General features: G+C 43.0%; 1 protein-coding gene across 11 annotated transcripts in view; it reads left to right on the top strand.

Annotated features, from left to right (window-relative positions):
* LOC128698394 (adenylate cyclase type 1) overlaps window positions 1-14,794 on the top strand; it is a 1,819,232-nt gene that overhangs the window by 753,978 nt on the left and 1,050,460 nt on the right. For all 11 annotated transcript variants that reach the window (XM_070085014.1, XM_070085006.1, XM_070085009.1 and 8 more), the window contains exon 4: window positions 6,226-6,344. In XM_070085014.1, the coding sequence (XP_069941115.1) occupies window positions 6,226-6,344 (119 nt within the window). The remainder of the gene's footprint in view (window positions 1-6,225; window positions 6,345-14,794) is intronic.

The raw sequence follows: 14,794 nt of genomic DNA, 5'->3' as shown, positions 1-14,794 counted from the left end.
ACCTCTGTGATAGTTACTGATGGTAATGTGAACCTCTGTGATAGTTACAGATGGTAATTTAAACCTTTGTGATAGTTACTGATGGTAATGTGAACCTCTGTGATAGTTACTGATGGTAATGTGAACCTCTGTGATAGTTACTGACGGTAATGTGAACCTCTGTGATAGTTACTGATGGTAATGTGAACCTCTGTGATAGTTACTGATGGTAATGTGAACCTCTGTGATAGTTACAGATGGTAATGTAAACCTTTGTGATAGTTACTGATGGTAATGTAAACCTCTGTGATAGTTACAGATGGTAATGTGAACCTCTGTGATAGTTATTGATGGTAATGTGAACCTCTGTGATAGTTACTGATGGTAATGTGAACCTCTGTGATAGTTACAGATGGTAATGTGAACCTTTGTGATAGTTACTTATGGTAATGTGAACCTCTGTGATAGTTACAGATGGTAATGTGAACCTCTGTGATAGTTACTGATGGTAATGTGAACCTCTGTGATAGTTACAGATGGTAATGTGAACCTCTGTGATAGTTACTGATGGTAATGTGAACCTCTGTGATAGTTACTGATAGTAATGTGAACCTTTGCGATAGTTTCTGATAGTAATCCTTGATGGTTTACTACTGGATCCTTGATGGTTTATTGCAGGATCCTTGAAGGTTTATTAGAGGATCCTTGATGGTTTAATACCGGATCCTTGATGGTTTACTAAAGGATCCTTGAAGGTTTACAGGATCCTTGATGGTTTAATACAGGATCCTTGATGGTTTACTACAGGATCCTTGGTTTACTACAGGATCCTTGATGGTTTAATACAGGATCCTTGATGGTTTACTACAGGATCCTTGATGGTTTACTAGAGGATCCTTGAAGGTTTACTACAGGACCCTTGAAGGTTTACTACAGGATACTTGATGGTTTAATACAGGATACTTGATGGTTTAATACAGGTTCCTTGAAGGTTTACTACAGGATCCTTGATGGTTTACTACAGGATCCCCAGTGGTTTACTACAGGATCCCCAGTGGTTTACTACAGGATCCTTGAGGGTTTACTACAGGATCCTTGATGGTTTACTACAGGATCCTTAATGGTTTACTACAGGTTCCTTGAAGGTTTACTGCAGGATCCTTGATGGTTTACTACAGGATCCTTGAAGGTTTACTACAGGATCCTTGATGGTTTACTACAGGATCCTTAATGGTTTACTACAGGTTCCTTGAAGGTTTACTACAGGATCCTTAATGGTTTACTACAGGATCCTTAATGGTTTACTACAGGATCCTTGAAGGTTTACTACAGGATCCTTGATGGTTTCTACAGAATCCTTGAAGTTTTACTACAGGATCCTTGAAGGTTTACTACAGGATCCTTGATGGTTTACTACAGGATCCTAGATGGTTTACTACAGGATCCTTGAAGATTTACTGCAGGATCCTTGATAGTTTACTACAGGATCCTTGATAGTTTAGTACAGGATCCTTGATAGTTTACTACAGGATCCTTGATGGTTTCTACAGAATCCTTGAAGATTTACTACAGGATCCTTGAAGGTTTACTACAGGATCCTTGAAGGTTTACTACAGGTTCCTTGATGGTTTACTACAGGATCCTTGAAGATTTACTGCAGGATCCTTGATAGTTTACTACAGGATCCTTGAAGATTTACTACAGGATCCTTGAAGGTTTACTACAGGATCCTTGATGGTTTACTACAGGATCCTTGATGGTTTACTACAGGATCCTTGATGGTTTAATACAGGATCCTTGATGGTTTACTACAGGATCCTTGATGGTTTACTACAGGATCCTTGATGGTTTACTACAGGATACTTGATGGTTTAGTACAGGATCCTTGATGGTTTACTACAGGATCCTTGATGGTTTACTACAGGATCCTTGAAGATTTACTGCAGGATCCTTGATAGTTTACTACAGGATCCTTGAAGATTTACTACAGGATCCTTGAAGGTTTACTACAGGATCCTTGATGGTTTACTACAGGATCCTTGATGGTTTACTACAGGATCCTTGATGGTTTAATACAGGATCCTTGATGGTTTACTACAGGATCCTTGATGGTTTACTACAGGATCCTTGATGGTTTACTACAGGATACTTGATGGTTTAGTACAGGATCCTTGATGGTTTACTACAGGATCTTTGATGGTTTACTACAGGATCCTTGAAGGTTTACTACAGGATCCTTCATGGTTTACTACAGGATCCTCGAACGTTTACTTCAGGATCCTTAATGGTTTACTACAGGATCCTTGAAGGTTTACTACAGGATCCTTGATGGTTTACTACAGGATCCTTGATGGTTTATTATAGGATCCTTAATGGTTTACTACAGGATCCTTGAAGGTTTACTACAGGATCCTTGATGGTTTACTACAGGATCCTTAATGGTTTACTACAGGTTCCTTGAAGGTTTACTACAGGATCCTTGATGGTTTACTACAGGATCCTTAATGGTTTACTACAGGATCCTTGAAGGTTTACTACAGGATCCTTGATGGTTTACTACAGGATCCTTAATGGTTTACTACAGGTTCCTTGAAGGTTTACTGCAGGATCCTTGATGGTTTACTACAGGATCCTTGAAGGTTTACTACAGGTTCCTTGAAGGTTTACTACAGGATCCTTAATGGTTTACTACAGGATCCTTGAAGGTTTACTACAGGATCCTTGATGGTTTCTACAGAATCCTTGAAGATTTACTACAGGATCCTTGAAGGTTTACTACAGGATCCTTGATGGTTTACTACAGGATCCTAGATGGTTTACTACAGGATCCTTGAAGATTTACTGCAGGATCCTTGATAGTTTACTACAGGATCCTTGATAGTTTACTACAGGATCCTTGATAGTTTACTACAGGATCCTTGAAGATTTACTACAGGATCCTTGAAGGTTTACTACAGGATCCTTGAAGGTTTACTACAGGATCCTTGATGGTTTACTACAGGATCCTTAATGGTTTACTACAGGTTCCTTGAAGGTTTATTGCAGGATCCTTGATGGTTTGCTACAGGATCCTTGAAGATTTACTACAGGATCCTTGATGGTTTACTACAGGATCCTTAATGGTTTACTACAGGATCCTTGATGGTTTCTACAGAATCCTTGAAGATTTACTACAGGATCCTTGAAGGTTTACTACAGGATCCTTGATGGTTTACTACAGGATCCTTGAAGATTTACTGCAGGATCCTTGATAGTTTACTACAGGATCCTTGATAGTTTACTACAGGATCCTTGATGACTTAGTACGGGATCCTTGATGGTTTACTACAGGATCCTTGATTTACTACAGGATCCTTGATGGTTTACTTCAGGATCCTTGAAGATTTACTACAGGATCCTTGATGGTTTACTACAGGATCCTTGATGGTTTACTACAGGATCCATGATGGTTTACTACAGGATCCTTGAAGATTTACTACAGGATCATTGAAGGTTTATTAAAGGATCCTTGAAGGTTTACAGTATCCTTTATGGTTTACTACAGGATCCATGATTTCCTACAGGATTCTTGAAGGTTTATTAAAGGATCATTGAAGGTTTACAGGATTCTTTATGGTTTATTACAGGATCCTTGAAGCTTTACTACAGGATCCTTGATGGTTTACTACAGGATCCTTGATGGTTTACTACAGGATCCTTGATGGTTTACTACAGGATCCTTGAAGCTTTACTACAGGATCCTTGATGGTTTACTACAGGATCCTTGAAGCTTTACTACAGGATCCTTGATGGTTTACTACAGGATCCTTGATGGTTTACTACAGGATCCTTGAAGCTTTACTACAGGATCCTTGATGGTTTACTACAGGATCCTTGATGGTTTACTACAGGATCCATGATGGTTTATTACAAGATCTTTGGTTTACTACAGGATCCTTGATGGTTTACTACAGGATTCTTGAAGGTTTACTACAGGATTCTTGATGGTTTACTACAGGATCCTTGATGGTTTACTACAGGATCCTTGATGGTTTACTACAGGATTCTTGATGGTTTACTTCAGAATCCTTGACGGTTTACTACAGGATCCTTGTTGGTTTACTTCAGAATCCTTGACGGTTTACTACAGAATCCTTGATGGTTTACTACAGGATCCTTGAAGGTTTACTACAGGATCCTTGATGGTTTACTTCAAAATCCTTGACGGTTTACCACAGGATCCTTGATGGTTTACTTCAGAATCCTTGATGGTTTACTACAGGATCCTTGATGGTTTAGTACAGGATCCTTGAAGGTTTACTACAGGATCCTTGATGGTTTACTACAGGATCCTTGAAGATTTACTATAGGATCCTAGATGGTTTACTACAGGATCTTTGGTTTCCTACAGGATTCTTGAAGGTTTTCTGCATGATCCTTGAAGGTTTCCTACAGGATCCTTGATAGTTTACTGAAGGATCCTTGAGAGTTTCGCACAGGATCTTTGGTTTACAATAGGATCCTTGATGGTTTACTATAGGATCCTTGAGGGTTTCCTACAGGATCTTTGGTTTACAATAGTATCCTTGATGGTTTACTTCAGGATCCCTACGGGTTTACTACAGGATCCTTGAGGGTTCCTTACATGTTCCTTGAAGGTTTTCTTCAGAATTTTTGAGGATTTCCTAAGGGTTCATTTAAGCTTGTGTGAAGATTACGTGATGCCATGAGGGTTCCTTCAGGATTCCAATAGTTTTTCCGACGGGTCCTGAGAGATTCCCTGAGAGTTCCCGGCGGGTTCGTGGAAGGTTCCGTACATGTTCCTTGAGGATTCCATAAGGATTCCTTCAGGGTTCCTTGAGGGTTAAATTAGGGTTTGTTAAGGGTTCCGGGAGGGTTTCCTGAGGACCCCTTAAGGGGTTCTTAAGGGTGTCCATGGAGGGTTCTATAATGGTTCCGTGAGGGTTCCATAAGAATTTTTGGAGGGATCCTTGAGAGTTCTAGGGTGTTCCATGAGGGTTCCTGGAGGGTTCCATGAGAGTTCCAGGGGGCTTCATGAGGGTTCCTTCAGGGTTTCCACAGTCAAGGAAAGCTGCCAGCCGTCATGCAAGGTGTCTTGGGACCACTCTCCCTTTCCTAGGATCAAACCTAATTTCCTCACATTCAACAGACAATCCCTGCGGGTTTAGTAATTTCCCGTGAACATATACCAGTAATAATAATAATATTCTCACTCTCCTTCATGTACAGTCACACATGTCACTGTTCTTCTGACGTTTCAGGGTCAGAAAAAAGATAAAAATGCAAGTCGGTAATAGGTATAACAAGAAAAGAAGGCAAATGGGTCTTCAAATTTCTGACAAATAGGACACAAAGAGTGGTAGTAAACACAGCAAAACCTAGCATTTGTAAAATAAAAAGCTGGGTACTCCAAGGCACAGTCCTGGCTCCATCATTGTTTCTCCTCCTCGTAGAGGACATAAATACAATCACTCGCCACAGCTTCATGTCATCATTTGCAAGGACACCAAGAGGATATAAGCAAAGTTTTCCATTAGACAGTAGAAAATAACATAGCACTCAATATTAACACATTCCAACTGCTTATATATGGTAACAAGGAAAAACTCAAAAGGGGCACAGTATTCTAAACACAGGATTATCAGATAGAACGAATGGTACATGTGAAAGACCTGGGTGTACTAATGTCAGTTGACCCATTTTTTTAAAGAACACAAAAGAGAAAATGCCGTGAAAACCAGGAAAATGACTGGCTAAATAATGAGGACTTTCTAAACAAGAGAAATGATGCCACTAGTGACACTAATTATGTTCAGTATTGACCTGTCCATTCAACTACTGAGGAATTTATGGATCATTTAAAGAAAACAGATGAACGCCTTGAAAACCTGGAACAATCTTACATAAAATATTTTCCTACTTGGAGATATGAATCATCCTAATACCAAGTGGAAGTTGGTAAACAAGAGTATCCTCATTGACGTAGTTCCTGGGAGCTACGTTCCTTCTAAGAACGTCATAAGTACTTTCTAGGAACCTTTGAAGTTACTTCTAGGAACTTCTGAAGTTCTCTCTAGAAGACATTTCCTGGTCAGCCAAAATGTGGTGCCAGCGTGTGTGTGTGTGTGTGTGTGTGTGTGTGTGTGTGTGTGCAGTGCGTGCAGCTAGCAGAAACAGCTAAGTGACCTACATAACCATCAATATTTGTTCGTAAGAGCTGATAAATAATTGTGGTTTGTATTTCAGGAGCGTCTGTTGTTGTCGGTGTTGCCTCAGCACGTAGCCATGGAGATGAAGGCTGACATTATCAAGCCTGTGGAGGGACAGTTCCACAAGATCTACATCCAGCGACACGAGAACGTCAGGTGAGTCCTCCAGCTAGCCTGCCTGCTGACCTTACTGCTGCCTCCCATGCTAGTGTGTCAGGTACACGAGAACATCAGGTGAGTCCTCCAGCTAGCCTGCCTGCTGACCTTACTGCTGCCTCCCATGCTAGTGTGTCAGGTACACGAGAACGTCAGGTGAGTCCTCCAGCTAGCCTGCCTGCTGACCTTACTGCTGCCTCCCATGCTAGTGTGTCAGGTACACGAGAACGTCAGGTGAGTCCTCCAGCTAGCCTGTCTGCTGACCTTACTGCTGCCTCTCATGCTAGTGTGTCAGGTACACGATAACGTCAGCGAGTCCTCCAGCTAGCCTGCCTGCTGACCTTACTGCTGCCTCCCATGCTAGTGTGCCAGGTACACGAGAACGTTAGGTGAGTCCTCCAGCTAGCCTGTCTGCTGACCTTACTGCTGCCTCCCATGCTAGTGTGTCAGGTACACGAGAACGTCAGCGAGTCCTCCAGCTAGCCTGTCTGCTGACCTTACTGCTGCCTCCCATGCTAGTGTGTCAGGTACACGAGAACATCAGGTGAGTCCTCCAGCTAGCTTGTCTGCTGACTTTACTGCTGCCTCCCATGCTAGTGTGTCAGGTACACGAGAACATCAGCGAGTCCTCCAGCTAGCCTGCCTGCTGACCTTACTGCTGCCTCCCATGCTAGTGTGTCAGGTACACGAGAACATCAGCGAGTCCTCCAGCTAGCCTGCCTGCTGACTTTACTGCTGCCTCCCATGCTAGTGTGTCAGGTACACGAGAACGTCAGCGAGTCCTCCAGCTAGCCTGCCTGCTGACCTCAGTGCTTCCTCCCTGGCAACATTGTCACGACACAAGGACAAGTTAAAGAATGAGACACTTGTGCAACATTTGGGAAGCTTTATTGCTGAAACGTTCCGCCAGCCAGTGACTTCTTCAGTCCAATACAGAGAAGAATGGTAGAAGAAGAGATGTAGTTTGAGGCAATCAAATAACCTTCAAAAGATTCCCAAATGTTGCACAAGTGTCTCATTTTTCAAGATTAACAGACGGAGGATCAAGCCTCCACTACTCCTTGTGGTAAAAGAGCCACAAGGTCTTGCTGCTGTGTGACGTAGGTCATCCCGAGGGGTTTAGTCAAGTGCTGTTAGGAATTAGTTGTATTTCGGTTATTGCAAGATCCGAGGAATGTATCCATATATTGCATAACCCTAGCCCCCTCTACCTCAGTGCTTGCGACAGGAATAGTGCAGAGTGCGGCATAAGTTTGTAATGCTGATAAATATCAGCAAAAAAGCAGTCACAAGTTATCATATGGAAATTAATATCCCAATTTCTTCAATAAAAATAGCAAATTAGGGCATACACAGCCCAAATCTTTTTCAAACCTTCCATTAAGAAATATCAACCTTGAAGCTAAACTGAAGAGACTTTCTCTAGTTATCTATGAGACCAAAATCCTGACAATAAGGAAGTCTTGCCTCGTCAGATTTAAATTTATTACTTTTTTCAGTTTTCTATTCCCATTTATTTTCTATTTCACAATCTCTACGATCCTATAGGAAAAATATTTGATTTTTTAGCTTTCCAAAATATTCAGTTTAATTAAATTATTTAATTAGCGGACTGGCATCCACACAACTCAGAATCAGTACAAAAAAATACTTCCTGTTAAGATATAACAGCATTTTGGGTTTGAAGCCTATCAGAAGAAGCATTCATTAGTTATTACATGTGAAACGATATATTTAATGCAAGTTGCAAATTGAAATTTACAAAGCTCAAAATGACCGTCAAACATTTTTTTTTAATAAGCCCCCCCCCCCCGGGAAATATATTCTCCAGTAATTGATCTCATTTCAACGATTCCTTTTTTTTTTTTTTACCATTTCAGTAATATTTAAAATGTTGATGTGGTGAGAGTCAGGTGATGGGTTGTCAGTCTTCTTATAATAACATCATTAATGGTGACAAATTTCAACTGTTTAGGTACAGGAAGACTGAAGAGTTGTGTTCAGTATCCCGCACATAGCAGAGACAAGCTGACGACGACGTTTTGCTCCAACTTGACCAGTTACAGATCGCACTGTGTGATTTGTGAATGGTTCAGGTGGGACCTAAACGTCGTTATTATCTCTGTGTTATGTGCGGGTTATTTGTGTGTTGTTCCAGTCTTTTGTTTGTTTCTTAAGGTCTGCTTATGTTATATCAGGTGTGCTCACTCTCACGTCTTCATTAAAAAAACAACAGAAAGACCGGAACAATACACAAATAACCCGCACGTAAGACAGAGACGCTTATGACGACGTTTCGGTCCCATCTGAACTATTTACAAGTCACAGTGTGATTTGTAAATGCTCCAAGTCGGACCGAAACGTTGTAATGTGATGGCAGTAAAGTACAGTAGGACCCGTATATCCCCGGGGGATACCTTCCAAGACCTACTGTGGATACCTAATACCCAGGATAGTAGCCAACCCTATATATGTCATTTCTCATTTACATATGTACCTGTGATAAAGTTTAATTGATAAATTATGCAAAATAAGTTTATAATTATCAGTGTTTGAGTGATGGGAAGCATTACACTGCTCCTCCCACACCTTCAACACTTCTTACCATCACTATTACACTTTGCTCCTATTATTAAGTATAATTTAATGCTATTTTTGGGACACAATAAACCGTGGATAACTGAAACCGTAGATACTAGATCAGTGGTTATGGGGGTTCTACTATATATGGGGGTTCTACTATATATGGGGGTTCTACTATATATGGGGGTTCTACTATATATGGGTGTTCTACTATATATATATGGGGCTTCTACTATATATATATGGGGCTTCTACTATATATATATGGGGGTTCTACTATATATATATAATATATATATATATATATATATATATATATATATATATATATATATATATATATATATATATATATATATATATATATATATATATATATATATATATATATATATATATATATATATATATATATATATATATATATATATATATATATATATATATATATATATATATATATATATGGGGGTTCAACTATATATATATATGAGGGTTCTACTATATATATATAGGGGTTCAACTATATATATATATGAGGGTTCTACTATATATATATGGGGGTTCTATATATATATATGAGGGTTCTACTATATATGGGGGTTCTACTATATATATAGGGGGTTCTATATGGGGGTTCTACTATATATATAGGGGGTTCTATATGGGGATTCTACTATATATATATATATATGGGAGTTCTACTATATATATATGGGGGTTCTATATATATATGGGGGTTCTATATATATATGGGGGTTCTACTATATATATATATGGGGGTTCTACTATATATATATGGGGGTTCTACTATATATATATATGGGGGTTCTACTATATATATATATGGGGGTTCTACTATATATATAGGGGGTTCTATATATATGGGGATTCTACTATATATATGAGGGTTCTACTATATACATGGGGGTTCTACTATATATTTGGGGGTTCTATATACATGGGGGTTCTGTTATATACATGGGGGTTCTACTATATACATGGGGTTCTACTATATATATGGGGGTTCTACTATATATATGGGGGTTCTACTATATATATATATATGGGGTTCTACTATATATATGTGGGTTCTACTATATATATAGGGGGTTCTATATATATGGGGGTTCTACTATATATATATGGGGGTTCTACTATATATATATATGGGGGTTCTATATATATATGGGGGTTCTACTATATATATAGGGGGTTCTATATATATGGGGGTTCTACTATATATATGGGGGTTCTATATACATGGGGGTTCTGTTATATACATGGGGGTTCTACTATATACATGGGGTTCTACTATATATATGGGGGTTCTACTATATATATGGGGGTTCTACTATATATATGGGGGTTCTATTATATACATGGGGGTTCTGTTATATACATGGGGGTTCTACTATATATATGGGGGTTCTACTATATACATGGGGGTTCTACTATATATATGGGGGTTCTACTATATATATGGGGGTTCTACTATAGACCTGGGGGTTCTACTATATAGATGGGGGATCTACTATATATATGGGGGTTCTACTATATACATGGGGGTTCTGTTATATACATGGGGTTCTATGTACATGGGGGTTCTATATACATGGGGGTTCTACTATATATATGGGGGTTCTACTATATGGGGGTTCTATTATATACATGGGGTTCTGTTATATACATGAGGGTTCTACTATATGGGGGTTCTACTATATACATTGGGGTTCTATTATATACATGGGGGTTCTGTTATATACATGGGGGTTCTGTTATATACATGGGGGTTCTATATATATGGGGGTTCTACTATATACATGGGGGTTCTGTTATATACATGGGGGTTCTGGTATATACATGGGGGTTCTACTATATACATGGGGGTTCTACTATATATATGGGGGTTCTACTATATACATGGGGGTTCTATTATATACATGGGGGTTCTGGTATATACATGGGGGTTCTGTTATATATATATGGGGGTTCTACTATATGTGTGGAAAATAATGTATTTTCCAGAAAAAATACAGTGTATTTTTTATGTAAATTAGTGTAACATACTGTATTTAATAAAATTTGTTATAAAAAATGGGAAACTGCGCAGAGGAGACTCGCCATTGTTGAACTGGTCAACACAAACGTTAGTGAATAATGGGAAGAATTTTCGTACTCTAGAGGTTAAAATTGGGCTGACACCTCTCAAATAGGAGCCAAAATTGTTGGATGTGCATTCCTGCATAACTTGAGATATCAGGCGACTGGACAAGACAGCTCCAGGAACCTCAGATAAGTCTGTTATGTTTGTAACTCTGGCCAGTGTTATTTTCATGTATAGACAGTGAGGTTTTCTGAGTATGATACACCTTGATCTCCAGTCAAATTGGTGAGTGATATTAAGATATTCTCCTTCTGTTATGTAAATGTGTGTATATATAATCCTTTATTAATTTAATATACAGTCCACAAATTTATATATTTACCAGAATTCCTGGTGATACATATTTAATTTGTAATTAGTAGGTGCAGAGCAACTTGTGGATATGACAGTTGTAGGTATCGAAGGGGACATTTTTTGTGACCTAGGTGTCCCAAATTCCTATGTAACTCTGATAAATAATTATTATCTTTGTTATCATTCACTGTTATGTACATAATGAGTTACATTCAGATAAATGTAATTTTCCACAATATGTATAAGGCCAAGATAATGCCTGGAGTATAGCTGTTGCTGCTGGCGGCATGTAAACTGACGGACGAGCCACAGCCAGGCTGGTCACGTACTGACTTTAGGTGTCTCTCCTTGCAACACTGTTCACACTGTGCACACTGTGCACAGTGTGCACAGTGTGCACAGTGTGCACAATGCCTTGCAAGGCAGGAGAGAGAGCACAGGTGGACAATATAAAGACGTCATAAAGTGTCCCGTGGCTCAGTTGGTAACTCATTTGCCGCACACGTAGTGTCCGTGGTTCAGTCCCATGCACGGATGGAAGTATTGGGAATGTTTCCTTACACCTTCTACCCCTGTTCACCTAGCAGTAAGTAGGTACTTGGGTGTTAGTCACCTTACACCTTCTACCCCTGTTCACCTAGCAGTAAGTAGGTACTTGGGTGTTAGTCACCTTACACCTGCTACCCCTGTTCACCTAGCAGTAAGTAGGTACTTGGGTGTTAGTCACCTTACACCTGCTACCCCTGTTCACCTAGCAGTAAGTAGGTACTTGGGTGTTAGTCACCTTACACCTGCTACCCCTGTTCACCTAGCAGTAAGTAGGTACTTGGGTGTTAGTCACCTTACACCTGCTACCCCTGTTCACCTAGCAGTAAGTAGGTACTTGCGTGTTAGGCACCTTACACCTGCTACCCATGTTCACCTAGCAGTAAGTAGGTACTTGGGTGTTAGTCAACTTACACCTGCTACCCATGTTCACCTAGCAGTAAGTAGGTACTTGGGTGTTAGTCACCTTACATCTGCTACCCATGTTCACCTAGCAGTAAGTAGGTACTTGGGTGTTAGTCACCTTACATCTGCTACCCATGTTCACCTAGCAGTAAGTAGGTACTTGGGTGTTAGTCACCTTATATCTGCTACCCATGTTCACCTAGTAGTAAGTAGGTACTTGGGTGTTAGTCACCTTACATCTGCTACCCATGTTCACCTAGCAATAAGTAGGTACTTGGGTGTTAGTCACCTTACACCTGCTACCTCTGTTCACCTAGCAGTAAGTAGGTACTTGCGTGTTAGGCACCTTACACTTGCTACCCATGTTCACCTAGCAGTAAGTAGGTACTTGGGCGTTAGGCATCTTACACCAGCTTCCCCTGTTCACCTAGCAGTAAGTAGGTACTTGGGTGTTAGGCACCTTACACCTGCTACCCATGTTCACCTAGCAATAAGTAGGTACCTGGGCTTTAGTCACAACTGCTGTCCCTGTTCACCTAGCAATAAGTAGGTACCTGGGTGTTAGTCACCTTACACCTGCTGCCACTGTTCATCTAGCAGTAAGTAGGTACCTGGGTATTAGTGGACCGATGTGGGTGGCATCCTGGGGGATAAGACTGAAGCACCACAGTAGAAATAAGACGCTGACCCTCCCTACCCTGGGTTACCCTGGGTGGCTACCCTCCCTACCCTGGGTTACCCTGGGTGGCTACCCTCCCTACCCTGGGTTACCCTGGGTGGCTACCCTCCCTACCCTGGGTTACCCTGGGTGGCTACCCTCCCTACCCTGGGTTACCCTGGGTGGCTACCCTCCCTACCCTGGGTTACCCTGGGTGGCTACCCTCCCTACCCTGGGTTACCCTGGGTGGCTACCCTCCCTACCCTGGGTTACCCTGGGTGGCTACCCTCCCTACCCTGGGTTACCCTGGGTGGCTACCCTCCCTACCCTGGGTTACCCTGGATGGCTGACCCTCCCTACCCTGGGTTACCCTGGGTGGCTGACCCTCCCTACCCTGGGTTACCCTGGGTGACTGACCCTCCCTACCCTGGGTTATCCTGGGTGGCTGACCCTCCCTACCCTGGGTTACCCTGGGTGGCTACCCTCCCTACCCTGGGTTACCCTGGGTGGCAACCCTCCCTACCCTGGGTGGCTGACCCTCCCTACCCTGGGTTACCCTGGATGGCTGACCCTCCCTACCCTGGGTTACCCTGGGTGGCTACCCTCCCTACCCTGGGTTACACTGGGTGGTTGAGCCTCCCTACCCTGGGTTACCCTGGGTGGTTGACCCTCCCTACCCTGGGTTACCCTGGGTGGCTGACCCTCCCTACCCAGGGTTATCCTGGGGGGCTGACCCTACCCACCCTGGGTTACCCTGGGTGGCTGACACACCCTACCCTGGGTTATCCTGGGTGGCTGACCCTCCCCACCATGGGTTATCCTGGGTGGCTAACCCTCCCTACCCTGGGTTACCCTGGGTGGCTACCCTCCCTACCCTGGGTTACCCTGGGTGGCAACCCTCCCTACCCTGGGTTACCCTGGGTGGCTGACCCTCCCTACCCTGGGTTACCCTGGATGGCTGACCCTCCCTACCCTGGGTTACCCTGGATGGCTGACCCTCCCTACCCTGGGTTACCCTGGGTGGCTGACCCTCCCTACCCTGGGTTATCCTGGGTGGCTAACCCTCCCTACCCTGGGTGGCTACCCTCCCTACCCTGGGTTACCCTGGGTGGCTACCCTCCCTACCCTGGGTTACCCTGGGTGGCTACCCTCCCTACCCTGGGTTACCCTGGGTGGCTGACCCTCCCTACCCTGGGTTACCCTGGATGGCTGACCCTCCCTACCCTGGGTTACCTTGGATGGCTGACCCTCCCTACCCTGGGTTACCCTGGGTGGCTGACCCTCCCTACCCTGGGTTATCCTGGGTGGCTGACCCTCCCCACCCTGGGTTACCCTGGGTGGCTGACCCTCCCTACCCTGGGTTATCCTGGGTTGCTCACCCTCCCTACCCTGGGTTACCCTGGGTGGCTGACCCTCCCTACCCTGGGTTACCCTGGGTGGCTGACCCTCCCTACCCTGGGATATCCTGGGTGGCTGACCCTCCCTACCCTGGGTTACCCTGGGTGGCTGACCCTTCCTACCCTGGGTTATCCTGGATGGCTAACCCTCCCTACCCTGGGTTACCCTGGGTGGCTGACCCTCCCTACCCTGGGTTACCCTGGGTGGCTGACCCTCCCTACCCTGGGTTATCCTGGGTGGCTGACCCTCCCTACCCTGGGATATCCTGGGTGGCTGACCCTCCCTACCCTGGGTGGCTACCCTCCCTACCCTGGGTTACCCTGGGTGGCTACCCTCCCTACCCTGGGTTACCCTGGGTGGCTGACCCTCCCTACCCTGGGTTACCCTGGGTGGCTGACC

The sequence above is a fragment of the Cherax quadricarinatus genome, chromosome 14 (assembly GCF_038502225.1).
Source record: "Cherax quadricarinatus isolate ZL_2023a chromosome 14, ASM3850222v1, whole genome shotgun sequence".
Taxonomy (NCBI): domain Eukaryota; kingdom Metazoa; phylum Arthropoda; class Malacostraca; order Decapoda; family Parastacidae; genus Cherax; species Cherax quadricarinatus.
The sequence above is the reverse complement of the archived record's forward strand: the minus strand, read 5'-3'. Positions and strand labels throughout refer to the sequence as shown.